This window comes from Pagrus major, chromosome 22, assembly GCF_040436345.1.
Source record: "Pagrus major chromosome 22, Pma_NU_1.0".
Classification (NCBI taxonomy): domain Eukaryota; kingdom Metazoa; phylum Chordata; class Actinopteri; order Spariformes; family Sparidae; genus Pagrus; species Pagrus major.
Window position 1 is genome coordinate 2,892,479 of NC_133236.1, and position 16,534 is coordinate 2,909,012.

General features: G+C 39.5%; 1 protein-coding gene and 1 pseudogene across 1 annotated transcript; both read right to left on the reverse strand.

The window, feature by feature from the left end:
• Positions 1-9,707: 9,707 nt before the first annotated feature.
• LOC141018393 (trace amine-associated receptor 8a-like) lies at positions 9,708-10,482 on the reverse strand (annotated as a pseudogene).
• A 521-nt stretch (positions 10,483-11,003) lies between these two features.
• On the reverse strand, positions 11,004-12,086 carry LOC141018395 (trace amine-associated receptor 1-like). The gene has a single exon (XM_073493354.1). It carries the CDS (start codon positions 12,084-12,086, stop codon positions 11,004-11,006), a length of 1,083 nt encoding a protein of 360 aa, XP_073349455.1.
• Positions 12,087-16,534: the final 4,448 nt, after the last annotated feature.

A 16,534-nucleotide genomic window follows, 5' to 3' on the forward strand; every position in this document is an offset into this window, starting at 1 on the left:
TTCATTTACATGACTGAAGTAATCTCGTTCATTTGCAAGTTTAGGACATGTACACAACTGACATGAATATATAGATAACTCAGATGGTTCTGAAGATGTTTGAGCTTTGTGAGAACGGTATATATGACTCAAAAGACTGTTCCAAAGTCTAAATGTGCATGGACAATTAGAATATGGGCAGCAATGCCTGAACCTGCTTCCATGATGGCCATGTTTTAGCTTGCAATGTTTAAGCAATTCATACCTACTTGGGACTGTTTTTCCACAGACCTTACATTCCCACACACCCATTCACATCTTCTACCTAGAAAAGAAAGGAAACACAGATGAAAATATAATAAAAGCTAACATTTTAGCAGAAAACTATGGCTTAATTAAGCTTCAACAACTGACAATGCCATCACATGTACTCACCTAATTTGAGAGGTTGCCCATACAACCTGAGTTGATCTTTGTTGATTTTGGAGTATGGTGATGTGCCCCGTTTACTTTGCCTTATGGTGATGTGCCCTAAGTAACAAGAAAAAAAAAAAAGGAGCATGAAAAATATTAAATTTTTAGTACCCAGTGTGGATGAATACCCCGCCCAAAAAAAATAATAATTCAGAATATATATATATATATATATATATATATATATATATATATATATATATATATATATATATATATATATATATTATTTTTAGAGTATAAATAACAAGACCCATCAAAATTTATATGGTTATGTCTATCAATCTCTTCATTTACAGCGCCAAATCACAATTTACGTCAGCTCATGGGACTTAACTAACTTACTCCTTCATTAAAATCTAACAGAACATTCCCACATGAGCAGCATTTAACCCCCCCCCCCCACCCCCCACAAAGAAATAAAACAATTCACATAAATATAATTATATTATTTGTTAGAGTTATTAACACCACCCATCAGAATTTAATTCATGTTAAATCATTTCATTTATATCGGCAAGTCACAATTTACGTCAGCTCATGGGACTTAACTAACTTACTCCTTCATTAAAATGTTAACTTACAGAACATTCCCACACAGCAGCATTTGGCTAATGTTACAATGACAAAGAAAAACTCGGTTTGACATTAAATTAATACGTTTCAAAATATTTTAAACTCTGTAGCCTTGCCGTAATTCGGCTTTCCCACTGCAGAGCAAGTCAGTGAGTTAGCGCCCAACTGCAGCAGCAGGTCAGGTCAGGTCAGGTGCCATGTGCCAGCCAGCAGCTAAACATGTGCTCAGTTAGCCTAGCGTTAACCCTTAGCATAAAAAAGCTAGCCCTTAGCAAGGCCGTCGCGTCCCGGCAATGGAAATGGCGACACCCGGCCTCGTCTCGGTCGCTCTGACACAGGCTGAGCGACAGTAACTTAGTAAAATATATTTCACAGAAATATATTTATATTATTTTTAGAGTATTAATAACACCACCCATCAGAATTTAAATGGTTATGTTAATCAATCACTTCATTTACAGCGCCAAATCACAACGTCAGCTCATGGGACTTAACTAACTTACATTTTAATGAACAGAACATTCCCACACAGCAGCATTTGGCTAATGTTACAGTGACAAGAAAAACACCGTTTGACATTAAATTAATATGTTTCAAAATATTTTAAACTCTGTACCCTTGCCGTAATTCGGCTTGCCCACTGCAGAGCAAGTCAGTGAGTAAGCGCCCGACTGCAGCAGCAGGTCAGGTGCCATGTGCCAGCCAACAGCTAAACATGTGCTCAGTTAGCCTAGCGCTAGCCCTTAGCATAAAAAAGCTAGCTCTTAGCAAGGCCGTCGCGTCCCGGCAATGGAAACGGCGACACCCGGCCTCGGTCTCGGTCGCTCGGACACCCAAAGTATTTTAATAGAGCAGGCTGAGCGACAGTAACTTAGCCCAACCATTAGCTTCATTCTGCTTACATAACCGGGGTGGAAGCAGTGCTGCTAGCTCATGCTAAAAGCCATATCCTGGCGTGCTAATCGAACTTCACCAGACTTTCAAAAATATAAAGGCCTTCGAGAAACTCGAAAAAACAACAAAAAAATAACATATCGATATTATTCTAACATATCATATCACTACCATTAACATAATGCATTACAAACAATTAAACTTACCGTATTAAGCCTACTTGTCGCTGTCCGTCGGTCAGGATCAATGCGTGTGGCATGTGCTCCGCATCATGGCAGTGCCAAGTGTGGGCGAGGGCAGTGTGGGCGAACCCGTAGATTTCTGCAGTTACCATGGTGACAACATGATGGCACACGCCCACTTTCTTCTTATGTGATCCAGTCAGATAAAGTTTACTCGATTTGTTTACATTCCATTTGTAGAATGCATATTTACATACTGTTTACTTATTCTTATTAAATAAACCTTTAGTTTTATGCATTTCAGTTACAGTTTACTTGAAAATATTGCTTCATGTTTATTGGGGCCAAGAATCATTTCTTTGAGTGTGTCCTGCTGGAAGGTGAACCTCCGTCCTAGCCTCAAATCACAGAGTGGTCCAGGTTTTGCTCAAGAATATCCCTGTATTTAGCACCATCCATCTTTCCCTCAACTCTGACCAGTTTCCCAGTCCCGGCTGCTGAAAAACATCCCCACAGCATGCTGCCACCACCATGTTTCACACTGGGGATGGTGTTCTTTGGGTGATGTGATGTGTTGGGTTTGCGCCAGACATAGTGTTTTCTTTTGTAGGAGATACACTACTAATAAATGTAATTCATTAATCACTGGCGATTAATAAAACACTCGATAATGGGGCACCACCTCTGTTGTTTAGTCGAATTTGATTAATTACCTCTGGATTATTCAAATAGATAAAACAAGGTTAACTTGTAACAATTATAATCAATTTAAATCAATGTATTCAATCTCATCAATGAAGCAGTGATTTCTACACAGTTTCCATTGGTTCTCCACATTAAAGACAAACCTGCACAGACAACGACATACGGTTGAATATGTTTATTTACTAGATAAATCAGGGTGAATAAATGAAATGGTGATTTAAACAATAATAACAGAAAATGTGGAGACTATATGATTAAGGTAATGGGATTATATGAACATGAGCGGATGGTAAAGTTGCGAGTCTGGGAAGCATTCAAATATTACGGGAGTAATTTTGACACTAACAAGACCCTAACCGGATTTCTCTTAATAAAAGATTATTATGAATGAAAAGTCAAGAGACACCAACTCAGTACGTGCGTGTGAATCCAGCAGTGTGCAAGGTGCATAGCCTACTTTGTCTGGAGAGTTGGGACGTCCACAACTCTGAGTCTTTCCGCCGGAGTTCATGGCTCGACTGCTGGCTTGCAGTGCCGGTCCAAGAGCCAGAGGGAAGTCGCGGTTCGTCCGATCTCACAGTGGGTGACGCTCTCGTCCTGGTGTTGGAGGGAGAGCGCAACACGTCCAGCACTCAGCAGATGATAGTCCCGGTCCGCTGCCCAGTGGGGTGGCACCGCTTGGCGTGGCAAACCGCTCGCATGGTTTGTTGAAGCAGACAGTTACTGCGCGTCTTTATTAATGGTGGTGGTCTTAATAAAGATCTTCTTCTTCTTGCACCGAGTGGTGGCTCTTAACTTTTGATTCTTGAACTAATTCAACTTTCTTGACGAAAATAACGAGAGAATAACGCTGGCCGGGCGCATCCTCAGTTATTACTCAATACAAGATTAATTAAATTAAATTCACTTCCACTGAATAAAGTAGTGATATTTAACAATAAAAAAACTATCAAAGCAGAACTTTGTTCTGTTAGCATTTAACAAAAATGAAAGCACTTAAAAAAATGAGGAAAAATCACACGTGGTCAATTGTGCGGAGATTTCTGCCTAGGAGCGTGTCGCAACGTAGAGAGTAAAGTAAAGGGTTGAAAAATTTTAAAAGAAGAGTGCGAGAGAGAGCTGTCTCTTGGTTTTGTGGTCCCAAGTGGCAGGCGGGACCAGAGGGCCGGGCTGACAGTGTTCACACTGCAGACGATATCATAAGCCTACACTCACGAAACTTAATTAAATTTAAACTATCGATTTAATGTTTCGAGATCGTGCTTCGCCTTTCTCAGAACTTTACCTTGGCAAAATAGATGGACTTTGTCTAACAATGAAATAATATGACCTGATTAAAATCACTGAACATTTAAAAGAAATTAACACTGGATCAAAACATAAAAACACACTTAAAGATACAGTAGAACTGATAGAACTGATCACTTATACACATTTCTTCTAGTTCTAGCTTAATACTTGTAAACAAAAACATATCAGAGACTTTTACTGGTAATCAAGAAAAACGTATTAGACAAAAGATCTCCCGACATTCTAATCCAATCGTACCAGGACTCACCACTAGAGGGTACTGTGGTTCCACCAAACACAAGACACATTTAAACATTAAACTTGATTTCAGTCCAATTTCATCACAGAGAAACGGGAAAAAGATCAGTTTTATGAACTTCTTTTACTGACTCTTAATTTGTTAGAATTAAGAGGGTGAGATCCTGACTTAATGGTTAATTAGAAATGGTCTGAAATCTGGAGGAATACAGAGACCATTTGAGTGGAATATCCCACAGATAGTGAAGCCAGATGGGTTGTAAATTAAAGACATGGGAGGGTCACAATAACAGTGTCCTTTCACTCTTTAATGTGTGGATTAGAAATTAGAGAGAAAGAGAGAGAGACAGAGGGAGAGAGAGCCATCAGACGTGTTACTTAATTTGCAATTGTAAAGACATTGGTATTAACACGTCCTGATGACCAAATAGTTCCTCTCACTCCTGATGTGGAGAGAGTAGGTGACTCCATGCTCACTCAGACTGACCTGTGAGAGAAGAATTTATCTGTTTGGAGGGGAAAGAAAGTTCAAAATGGGAGTCTAGGTTGTAAATTAATTAAAAGTGTCCTCATCTGAAGGCTTTTATGGTCAGAAAAAACACTGTCCTCTCTGGCAGGAGATAAGGTGGCAGACTGGAAGGCGCCTTCTTCCTGTGAATAGTCTTCATCCAGATGAATAGAGTTAACAAGAATAAACAGGCCCTGAATGTAATGCAGAGGCAATGGACGTGTTCCTACACTTTGATGGCCGAAAAGTTCAATTTTAGTCTCATCAGACCAGAGCACCTTCCTCCATACATTTTGGGAGTCTCCCACATGCGTTTTCGCAAACTCAAAATGTGCCATTTTGTTTTTTGCTGAAAGTAATGGCTTTCTTCTGGCCACTCTGCCATAAAGCCCAACTCTATAGAGTGTACGGCTTATTGTCGTCCTATGTACAGATACTCCAGTCTGTCCTGTGGAACTCTGCAGCTCGTCCAGGGTTACCTTAGGTCTCTGTGCTGCCTCTCTGATTAATGCCCTCCTTGCCCGGTCCATGAGTTTTGGTGGGTGGCCGTCTCTTGGCAGGTTTGCTGTTGTGCCATGTTCTTTCTATTTGGTTATGATAGATTTGATGGTGCTCCTGGGGATCATCAAAGATTTGGATATTTTTTCTATAACCTAACAGTGATTTGTACTTCTCAACAACATTGTCTCTTACTTGTTTGGAGAGTTCCTTGGTCTTCATGGCAGTGTTTGGTTAGTGGTGCCTCTTGCTTAGGTGTTGCAGCCTCTGGGGCCTTTCATAAAAGGTGTGTATATGTGTATATGTACTGATCATGTGACACTTAGACTGCACACAGGTGGACATCATTTCACTAATTATGTGACTTCTGAAGGTAATTGGTTGCACAAGAGCTTTTTATGGGCTTCATAACAAAGGGGGTGAATACATATGCACATGCCAATTTTCAGTTTTTTTATTTCTAAAAAATAGTTTTACGTATATATTTTTCTCATTTCACTTCACCAACTTAGACTATTGTGTTCTGATCCATCACATAGAATTCAGATTAAAAAAACATTGAACTAAAGGCTGTAATGTAATTAAATAGATAAAAAGCCAGGGCGAATACTTTTGCAAGGCACTGTACATCATAAACACACACCCTGAGATGACTTGCATTCATTACAAAAATGGAAAAGACGCTTAGCAAGCTTGAACAGCAGACATGCGCCTCTCTGCTTTGGAGGTCGGAATGGATGAATGCACTGCCCTCGGAATAGCTTCACAAGCTATGTATGCTGGGAAATGTAGTTCGTAGTTAGATTGAGGACAGGGAGTTTTCTACACCTTGCTCCAGCCGGGGCACCTTAAAGCTTGACGGAAGTTTGCTGCTGATCACATGGACATAGAAAAAGCCTTCTGGAGGAAAACTCTGAAAGGAAAATTTTGCTTTTTGGCCACAATGAGCACAATATGTTTGGAGGTGAGAAGGTGAGGCCTTTAACTCCAAGAACACCATATCTACTGTCAACCATGGTGCTGGTAGTATTATGCTGTGGGGCTGTTTTGTTGTCAGTGGATCTGATGCTCTAAAGAAAATAAATGAAATAATAAAGAAGGAGGATTATCTCCAAATCTTCAGGAAACCATAAAAAATCATCAGCAGAAGATTGGCTCTTGGGTGTAGTTGGGTGTTCCAACAGGACAATGATCCAAACACACATCAAAAGTGGTAAAGGAATGAACAAATCAGGCTAGAACTGATGTTTTGGAATGGCCTTTTCAAAGTCCTGACTTGAACCCCATCGAGAACATGTGGACTAAACGCTGAAGAAACAAGTCTGTGCCAGGAAGATAACAAATCTGGTTTAACTTCACTGATTCTGTCAAGATGAGTGGTTGAAAATTCAGGCAATTGAGGCAAAAATGGCCAAGAGACATTTAACCAAATACTAGAATTACTGTATGTATATTATTGAGCCAGCAGATTTGGTCATATTTTCAGAAGACCTATAATAAATTAATTACTGGACCAAACTTCATGAATGTTTTTTTGTGACAAAGTAGAATGTGTTCCACTCATTTCATTACAAAAAATGAGAGCTGTAGAAATCATTGGAACTGAAAACTGCCATGCTATGCATTTTCTTTACAAGTGGATGGAAACTTTTGACCACAACCGTATTCTTTACACTGTGAACTTTTGCACATTGCATGATGAAGAGGTTTGCGCAAAACGGTGTGGCTTTATGATTCTAAAACATACATACAGTATTTGTTATAGTATTTTCTTCCCTTGTCAGTTTTGCATTCTAAAACTATGTTCTTGACTATTGCAATATTTTTTATGCACCAAACACCAAGGCAAATTCCTTCCTCTAAAAAAGGAGTGGCATTCAAGTGTTCACTATTGTACTGATATTTGCACGACAGCATTTGTATTTAGAAAGTAAAAGACATCAGCTCCTCATTTGCTCCTACGCCCTACCAGAATGCACCTCCCCCAACCCTCACCTATAACAGCCTTACCTGCTTCAGCCCCCTCTCCTCTGAAGATGTTCACACACTAGTTATGTCGAACTGTGCCACCACCTGTTCCCTCGACCCGATTCCCTCCTCTCTTCTCCAAAACATCTCTCAAGACATCTTGCCTTACCCTGATCAACTCCTCCCTCACTTCAGGCCATATTCCAGCTCCTTTCAAGACAGCTACAGTAAAGCCACTCCTAAAGAAACCCACTCTAGACTTGGCTCGAAACTACAGACCTGTATCTCTTCTCTCATTTCTCTCTAAAACCCTGGAACGTGCCGTCTACAACCAACTGTCTTCCTACCTTTCGCAAAACGACCTCCTTGACCCTAATCAGTCAGGCTTCAGGACTGCTCACTCCACTGAGACAGCCCTCTTCACAGTGACTGAGTCGCTCCGGGCCGCCAGAGCCTCATCCCATTCGTCAGTCCTCATCCTCCTTGACTTATCCTCTGCATTTGACACAGTCAACCACCAAATCCTCCTCTCCACTCTGGCCGAACTTGGCATCGCTGACTCCCTGATAGAATGCACCTTTCAGGTCATGTGGAATGGCTCCTTGTCCAAACCCTGCTCCCTGGCAACTGGTGTCCCTCAAGGCTCAGTACTAGGACCACTTCTGTTTTCACTATACACCAGATCACTAGGCTCTGCAATCACATCACATGGATTCTCTTACCACTGTTATGCTGATGACATCCAGCTGTTCCTCTCCTTTCCCCCATCCTCCAATACCCACGTTGCCACGCGCATCTCAAAATGTCTAGCAGACATCTCCGCTTGGACAACTGCGCATCATCTCAAGCTCAACCTTAATAAAACTGAACTCCTCTTCATCCCAGGGAAAGACTGCCCTCACATGGACCTGTCAGTCACTGTCGAGGATGTCACGGTATCGCCTTCATCGACTGCGAGGAAGCTGGGTGTACTCCTCGACGACAGACTATCCTGCACTCTCAACATCACCGCGGTGGCCCCATCCTGCAGATTTGCCCTCTACAACATCTGCAGGATCCGGTCTTTCCTCACAAAGGAAGCGATGCAACTCCTGGTTCAATCGTTGGTCATCTTCCGCCTCGACTACTGCAACTCGCTCTTGGCTGGACTCCCAGCCTCTGCGACTAAACCGTTGCAACGTATCCAGAACGCTGCAGCGCGCCTCGTTTTCAATCTACCCAAACGCTCCCAAGTGACCCCCCTCCTCCTTGACCTCCACTGCCTTCCTGTTGCGGCCCGCATCAGATTCAAGACCATGGTGCTGGCCTTCAAGGCCTTCAACCGAACTGCACCCATCTACCTCCAAACACTGATCAGACCACACGCCCCTGCGCGAGCACTTCACTCTACTACATCAGCTGGCCGGCTGGTACCGCCATCGCTAAGAGCAAACAAAGACCGCCCAGCGAAGTCGCGACTCTTCTCTGTTCTGGTACCTTCTTCCCCTCCCCACACCCCCCCAATAAAAAAATTAAAAAAATCATATGAACTTGTATGTTCCTACCTTTAGCACTTACATCATAGCACTTATGAAAGGTATCCTTGATAAATGGCAGCTACTTTGCTCGGAAGAGGGCTTGAATATTGTTTCTATCTTTTCTACTTTATCAACGGTGATATGTTGTGGTTTCTTTCTTTTGACAAATGTACTTATTGTAAGTCGCTTTGGACAAAAGCGTCTGCAAAATGTAATTTAAATGTGTTTATTGTTGGTTTCTTGCTTGTACCTTTGTAATAAATGGCAAAACATGAAAGGCTTTTTGTATTGACAATAACTGAAATGAAACATTCCAACCTGCTGGAAAGGGTTTTGTGCCAGCTTTACTAAAATGTGGGCTACAATGGTTGTTTAGTATGCCTACTACACAGACTTGTCTTTGTTACACCAATAGAATGAGCTGTTCTCAGAATTTAGTATCAATGCACCTCTAAAGGTTTTACTTAGCACTTACTGTGTAACAAATTAATGCAACAATTAAACAGGAATGGTGAATATATGGGTAAATGAACGCATACATAGTAATAATTATTTTGGTCTTTACAATTTTAACAACTTGCATAATGAATTTGCATAGAAATAAATGAAAAATATCAAATAAATAACGAAAAGTGTTTAAAAAGTTCAAAGCAGGTGGCTGAGAATTACAAATTGCTCCTCCAATATAATCAATACAGTCTTGGTGGACTGTATTTTTTTTCATGTTTATTGCTAAGCATTTATTGTCAACATTTCAACACTATTTCACACATTAAGTAATCAAAACAATCTCAAGTTAGTAAAATCTCTTTTTACATACTTTTCCAGAAATTATCCATTGGAGCTGATTGGAACCACCTAACCACCTAACAGCCAAACAAAAGCGTATATATGATGGATATATGATAGATTGAGCAATGAATTTGCCAATGTAAGCCTGTAAAGTGTTTCAATCACAGAAAATGGTGGGGTTTTATAAGCAAAAGGTTTAAGATAGGAAAAGGAAGTGGGGAATCATACTAACTAAAAGTACCTCCAGACTTTGTGCTCTGACAGGTTGTGTTCTAAATGCTGTTCACTTGTTTCTGTGCAACAAGGAAAATCTTCAGATAGAAACAGAGCATTATGATCGCATATCCCATAATCTAACACATCAACTGGGTACATTTCTTCACATGTTCCTTGGCTGAATCCTGCAAACATGATGGCAACTGTGATTAAAACAGAAATACTCCAGCTCACCAGGATCATGATCACAGTAACATGAACATTTATTTTAGTACATTTTGATACATCATAGCCGTCTCATATTTTACAAAATAAATCTTCATGATACAAATTTAGGGTTACATTGAATGCCATGGTAATAAAAACTCCTACAAGCAGGCCAACCAGAGACAGGATGAGGTAGGCAGTAGGAGTGTGGAACTGTTTGAAAGAAATGATGGAGATTATTATAAGACATTTTCCACATATTGTGGCAACAGATAATAATCCAAGAAAATATATACTAATTCACACACAGTACTCTGGAAGGTTTACATGCAAATACATAAGTTGTATTATCTGATTCATAGCAGGGATGTATGTCACTGATAGCAAAAGTCATGTTGACAGTCAACTTTGTTTCCATGCTTTTTCGATTTCTGCAATGATGATCTACAATATTAGGAATATTTAAAGATATGTAGTTTAGTATGTACAGTCAAAACCACATCTAGCAAAATATGTATGGACATTTGAATGTTGACAACATTTTTGGGAAAAAATGTGTGCATTAATGTGGAAAAAGTTTTCCACATTAAGTTTTCCTGTTTATCATCGCTTGAAAAACAGACAATGTCAGTCACAGAGCCATAGAATGAATGGAGTGCTTAATAAATCTTAGCTTGTGAAATTTACTTCTTTTTTTTAATAAATAGCTTTAGAAAACAATCACAAATTATATTTTTTGTAGATTCCAATCTGATCTGCAATGTTCATGTGTTATTGTGTTGAAATTGAAACTATATTCTATTACATTATATTCTATTAATGTACTGTGAGGCTAAATATTATTAAATAAGAAGTACTAATGGTGAAATATCTTTGTTTATTGATTTAGCCTTAATAGTAATTCTCCAATTACAATAGTATTTGAACATTGATAATAAGTCAAAAGAGTTTTGAGTTAGCAAAATCACCTTGAAATATTTTTCCAGAAATGATCATTCTAAAAGCTGACCTGAACCAGCTGTAAAAGAAAGCATAAATAAGTGGATTGAGCATTGAGTTTGACAGTGTAAGCCAGTTAAGTGTTTCAATCATAGCAATTGGTGTTACGTTGTATGTTAAAGGCTGAAAGATGATACAAAGAAAGTAAGGAGTCCAACATAAGAGAAAAACCCCCATAACTATAGCCAGAGTTTTGGTGGCCTTTCTCTCCATCTTGCTGGCAGTTGCTCCAGACTTTGTGCTCTGACAGGTTGTTTTCTGGATGCTGTTTGCCTGTGTTAGTGCAACAAGGAAAATCTTCAGGTAGATACTCAGCATTATTATGACTGGGATATAAAATGAGAAAATACATGCTAGAGTAGTTGATATTAGAGCATCAATTAAACAACTATCTTCACATTTTCCTTGATTAAAACCTGCGATTATGATGCCAATTCCAATTAGAGCAGCAACTCCCCAGCTCACCAGGATCATAATCCCAGTAATACAATCATTTATTTTAGTTCTGTATGCCAAAGGCTGGCATACAGCATAATATCTGTCAATAGAAATACAACATAAGTTCAAAATAGATGCTGTGCTTAGTGTAACATCAAAGCTTCCTCGCACTTTACAAAATAAACCTTCATGATAACAGCACGAGGTTACAGTGAATTCCATGCTGAAAGGAAAGACTAAAACTCCTACAAGCAAGTTAGCCACAGCCAGAGACAGGATAAGGTAATTAGTAGGGATGTGGAGCTGTTTGAAATAAATAATGGAGATTATTACAAGAAGGTTTCCACATACTGTGAAAATAGACAATGAGCCAAGGAAAATATGTAATAATACACATATTACAGAAGGGTTTCTTGTAAATATGTAAGTTGTATTATCTAATTCATAACAGGGATGTATGTTATTAACAGTGTAAGTCCCATTCACTGTCACTTCTCTTTTTGTGTAATCGTAGACAAATAGGAACTTATTTTCATATGATGTGGCAATGTCCGGATGTGGAGCTTTTTTGGTGTCAAGTAACATCCCTGATGGGAGATATAATAGGGGTCAGTATCCTGTGTAACCCAATTGTTTGCTATTGAATGATGACTCTCAATTACTGCTTAAGTTCACGCAGAGAAGACTACTATTTTTAGGCCTGACAGCAGCAAAAAAAATGCTAATACAGAGATGGAAACCGCCACACGCACTCAATATTTCTCAGTGGACTGCCCTTTTTTATGACATTATTTCTCTAGAACTCTCTATTGCTCGATCGAATGGGGCTATAGCAAGCAATATTGAGGTCCTGTCTAGGACAATTGAGAAGGTTAGACTTAAGCTACATAGATTAAACTGGCTGGTCAATAAGGTTTAATCTCCCATATATGTATGAAGATATAAATGTTTAGATAATTCCTTGCATATGGATTGGTGTGAATGGATGTGTACCTGTATTTAGTATGTAGGTGTGTAAGCACACCTATTTGGGAAGATACTACTAGCAGTGTGAACTGATGGGATCACCTTTGTCTCATGACTATTATCATTATTTTCTTTTACCTGTGCAGGCTTTTGTTATTTATTAGTTAAAGAGGAGAGGGAGGGAGGGATATAATTCTCCTGTTATTAATTAATCAAATTATTTGCTATGTATTTCCTTTTTTATGTTCAGATATGACTGAATCCAGCAAGGGGAGGGGAAGGGAGTAAGCCAGAGGGGTGAGGGAGGTATGGGTGGGACAAGGGCGGGACAATAGCTCACATTTTTACTATATTTTTTTTCCTTTTTTCTCTTTTCTACACTGCCCGCAACGAGATGTATGGTTGTATATGTTTGTGAATTATGTGGCTCTGTATACGATTTAATGTGGGTATATTGTTAAAAAAAAAAGAAAGAAAATGAAATAATAAAAACTTGATCACAAAAAAAAACGCCAAAACCCCCAAAACTTTGCTATCTGGGCTGACATTCATGTCATGCATTTCATCCCCACTCTCTCCCACCATTTCATGTCACTTTTTCTTGTCCTAGCACAATAAAGCAATGAAAAAACAATATTCTGCAACCTTCATCCATTATTATTTTTATTCAGCTTTTATACACACATACTGACATAGTGACAGACTGACACACATTGCTGTTCAGCTCAGTGGCCAAGTGGTTAGAGCATAGAGCTCATGTCCATGCACCCGACTGCAAAATCTATGATTTGAATCCTGAGTGTTGGTAAGGCAATGTGAGCAGTAGGTGATTTGTTAATTTTTAACAGGGGGGATGGCTCAATGGGAGCACCACCCTGCCCCAACACACCTATGTACACCTCCCAAAGGACATTGTTGATGCCTTAACCATAACTGTGACATTTCTAATTCTACAATTCCATTTTATCCAGTTATCTTCCTTCTCTCCCTACTACAATTGTCTTTTCATAACTGTATTAAAGTAATGAGTAAATACACCTTTAAATTGTATGCAGTGGACTGAGTTTATTCAGGCAGGGTTTTCTCATGTTTCTCACAATACACTACAAGCAGGGTCATTTAAAGTTACATGACCCCTTGGAATTTTTTACCATCTAAATTCCTTGAAGGACACACAATGAACATTGTGCAAAATAGTAGAGCCTGACTGATTCATCGGTAGGCTGATTTTTTCGGCCGATATTAGCCTATTACAGATATATCGGTATCGGTGTATATATTGTCGGATATGCACCGATATGAAAACCTTATATTTATAAACTATAATGCAGAAAAACATGCTTGGGCTAATTTAAAATTGGTGTAATGACATAGTTTGTCCAGCAGAGTGCCCTTGAACGGGGGATAAAACAGCTGGTGTCAGGAAATGTAACAGCTACCTCACTCATGGTTAAACTATCAACCAGCACAAAAATGACAATTACCAACATAACATAAGCCACCATGTTCTGAACAGACACACTAAAAACACTTATAAAAAGTAACATTTTAGTTTTAGAACAAGCAAACTTGTTGTGCTCCTCTACATGAGAGACGCACTGGGAATCCACCGGAAGCTGCTCTATGACGTCGCGTCTACTACAGGTTTTGTTCCACCCTCCACATGGCATCATACGATGAATGTATAAAGAGAACCCAGCGGGAACGTTTCAGAAGCGGAGCCTTTTGTCTGCCCGATTTTGTTGACTTGCTCAGATTTTGTTGATCTGGTCATTTTTCGTTTTTATACAATCAGGAGTCTGCACAGGGTGTTTTATTTTGAAAATTGACTGGATGCTCTATGTCGTTCCTGTGTCTCTGACTTCCTGCCGGTGCGATCTGCTTCGTGCAGCTTGTTGCAGCTTCCGTCAAAAGCCAGGCAGCCGGTGTCGCGCCAATGTAGGTATCCCCGACAGAAACTGTTTCCCCTGGCCGCGGGAGCACGCATTCATTCAGCGAAGGCGGAAACAGCGCTGCGCTTGCTTTCACCCAAGTAAATTAAAACTAACAACAATTGCATTGTTTAATTCAATGTTCTGTTGTTGTAATTATCTACGAGGTTTTGCAACATGGCCCACCCATCAAAATAAATGCTTTTATTCTCTTGTACGTCGTAACGTCGTACTACGTACTGAACGGAAAAACCAAGGCAATAATTTCCTCATGTGATTGACATATAACACTGCTGTAATTCAAGTCCTGGTATGGAATTTGTCGAAGTAAATAAACGTCGATATCCAAAATCAAGATCACTGTGATTGTTTTCTGGCTTCAATTACGTCTATTAAATCTACTTCACTCGAAATGTACTATAATGGACAGATGAAGCCTGACCTTTGAATGATTTATTTTATGTGTACTTCAGATACTACTCTATAACCTCTGTGATTATGAACAAGTTTCTTCTCTTCTAGCCAAAGATACTGGGGGGTACAAATTCTGGCAGACAGGTTAACAGTCTGAAATAATATGTTTCCCCCCCTCAAAATGGACAGATGAAGCCTGACCATCAAATGATTTATTTTATGTGTACTTCAGATACTACACTATAACCTCTGTGATTATGAACAAGAGGTTCAGAAGTTATAGAGTAGTAGGTTATAGAGTAGTATCTGAAGTACACATAAAATAAATCATTCAAAGGTCAGGCTTCATCATTCCATTATAGTACATTTTAAGTGAAGTAGATTTAATAGACGTAATTGAAGCCAGAAAACAATCACAGTGATCTTGATTTTGGATATCGACGTTTATTTAGTTTGACAAATTCCATACCAGGACTTGAATTACAGCGTGTTATATGTCAATCACATGAGGAAATTATTGCCTTGGTTTTTCCGTAGTACGACGTTATGACGTACAAGAGAATAAAAGCATTTATTTTGATGGGTGGGCCATGTTGCAAAACCTCGTAGATAATTACAACACCAGAACATTGAATTAAACAATGCAATTGTTGTTAGTTTTAATATACTTTGGTGAAAGCAAGCGCAGCGCTGTTTCCGCCTTCGCTGAATGAATGCGCGCTCCCGCGGCCAGGGGAAACAGTTTCTGTCAGGGAAACCTACATTGGCACGACACCGGAACGCAAAGCAGACGTGCACGACTTGACTCCACTGTGCGCCGTCGATCGCAGCCGCTTGTGATTTGTAACACACTTTCTGCTACTAGGGGATGGAGAGTGATGGCAGGTTAACAAGGGGGATGCTTTTTGGTAATTTTGCTAACAAGGGGGACGGCATCCCCCCTCATCCCCCCTCAAATCACCTACTGAATGTGAGGCCATTTCTGCATTCCTAGCAATTGGCAATTCAGCATTCACACTGCATTTTCAGCAGGAAATCTTCTGGTTATTATTGATAGCCAAATTTATCTTAAATGCTCTATAAATATGTGTAACAACCCAACATATACCTTTAACAAAGTACTGAATTCACTTATTAACCCAAACATTTTCCCTAAACCTAACCAAGACTTGAGCATATCATCAACAGTGATTTGTAACAGCTTTGGAAGGTACAGAGAAAAACAATCAATCTGCCTGGGCTTCAGATTCGAAAAGAACTTCTTGTGTCATGGAGGGCATGGACAAACGGCATGTTTTGTCTATTAAGTTGGAGGACCACACAACTTTCACCTGTTGCAATTTGTGAGATACATACTGTGTTTAATCACCAACGACAGTTAGGACGAACGCGAGGCAGTAGGTCTTGGCCACACAGACTGAGTTTGATTCATCTCGGTGCAGCAGCAAAAAGTGCAAAAGGGCTTAAGTGGAATTTACAGCCCTGATTATAAAAAACTTAGGACTCTGTAAAAAAATAAAAACAGAAGCAACCATTTAGCCTTGCTGAACAAAATAGTACTGACCATACCCACATACAAAGTGCATTTCACAGGATTTTGTATGCATAGTTTTTATTTCTATGACCAATAGGTATTTGATGCTTCTGTAGAGTTGAAACTGTGGACATTTCTGAGTAAATAGTGTGTCAAAATGTACTGTAATATAGTTGAAATTTCCATAA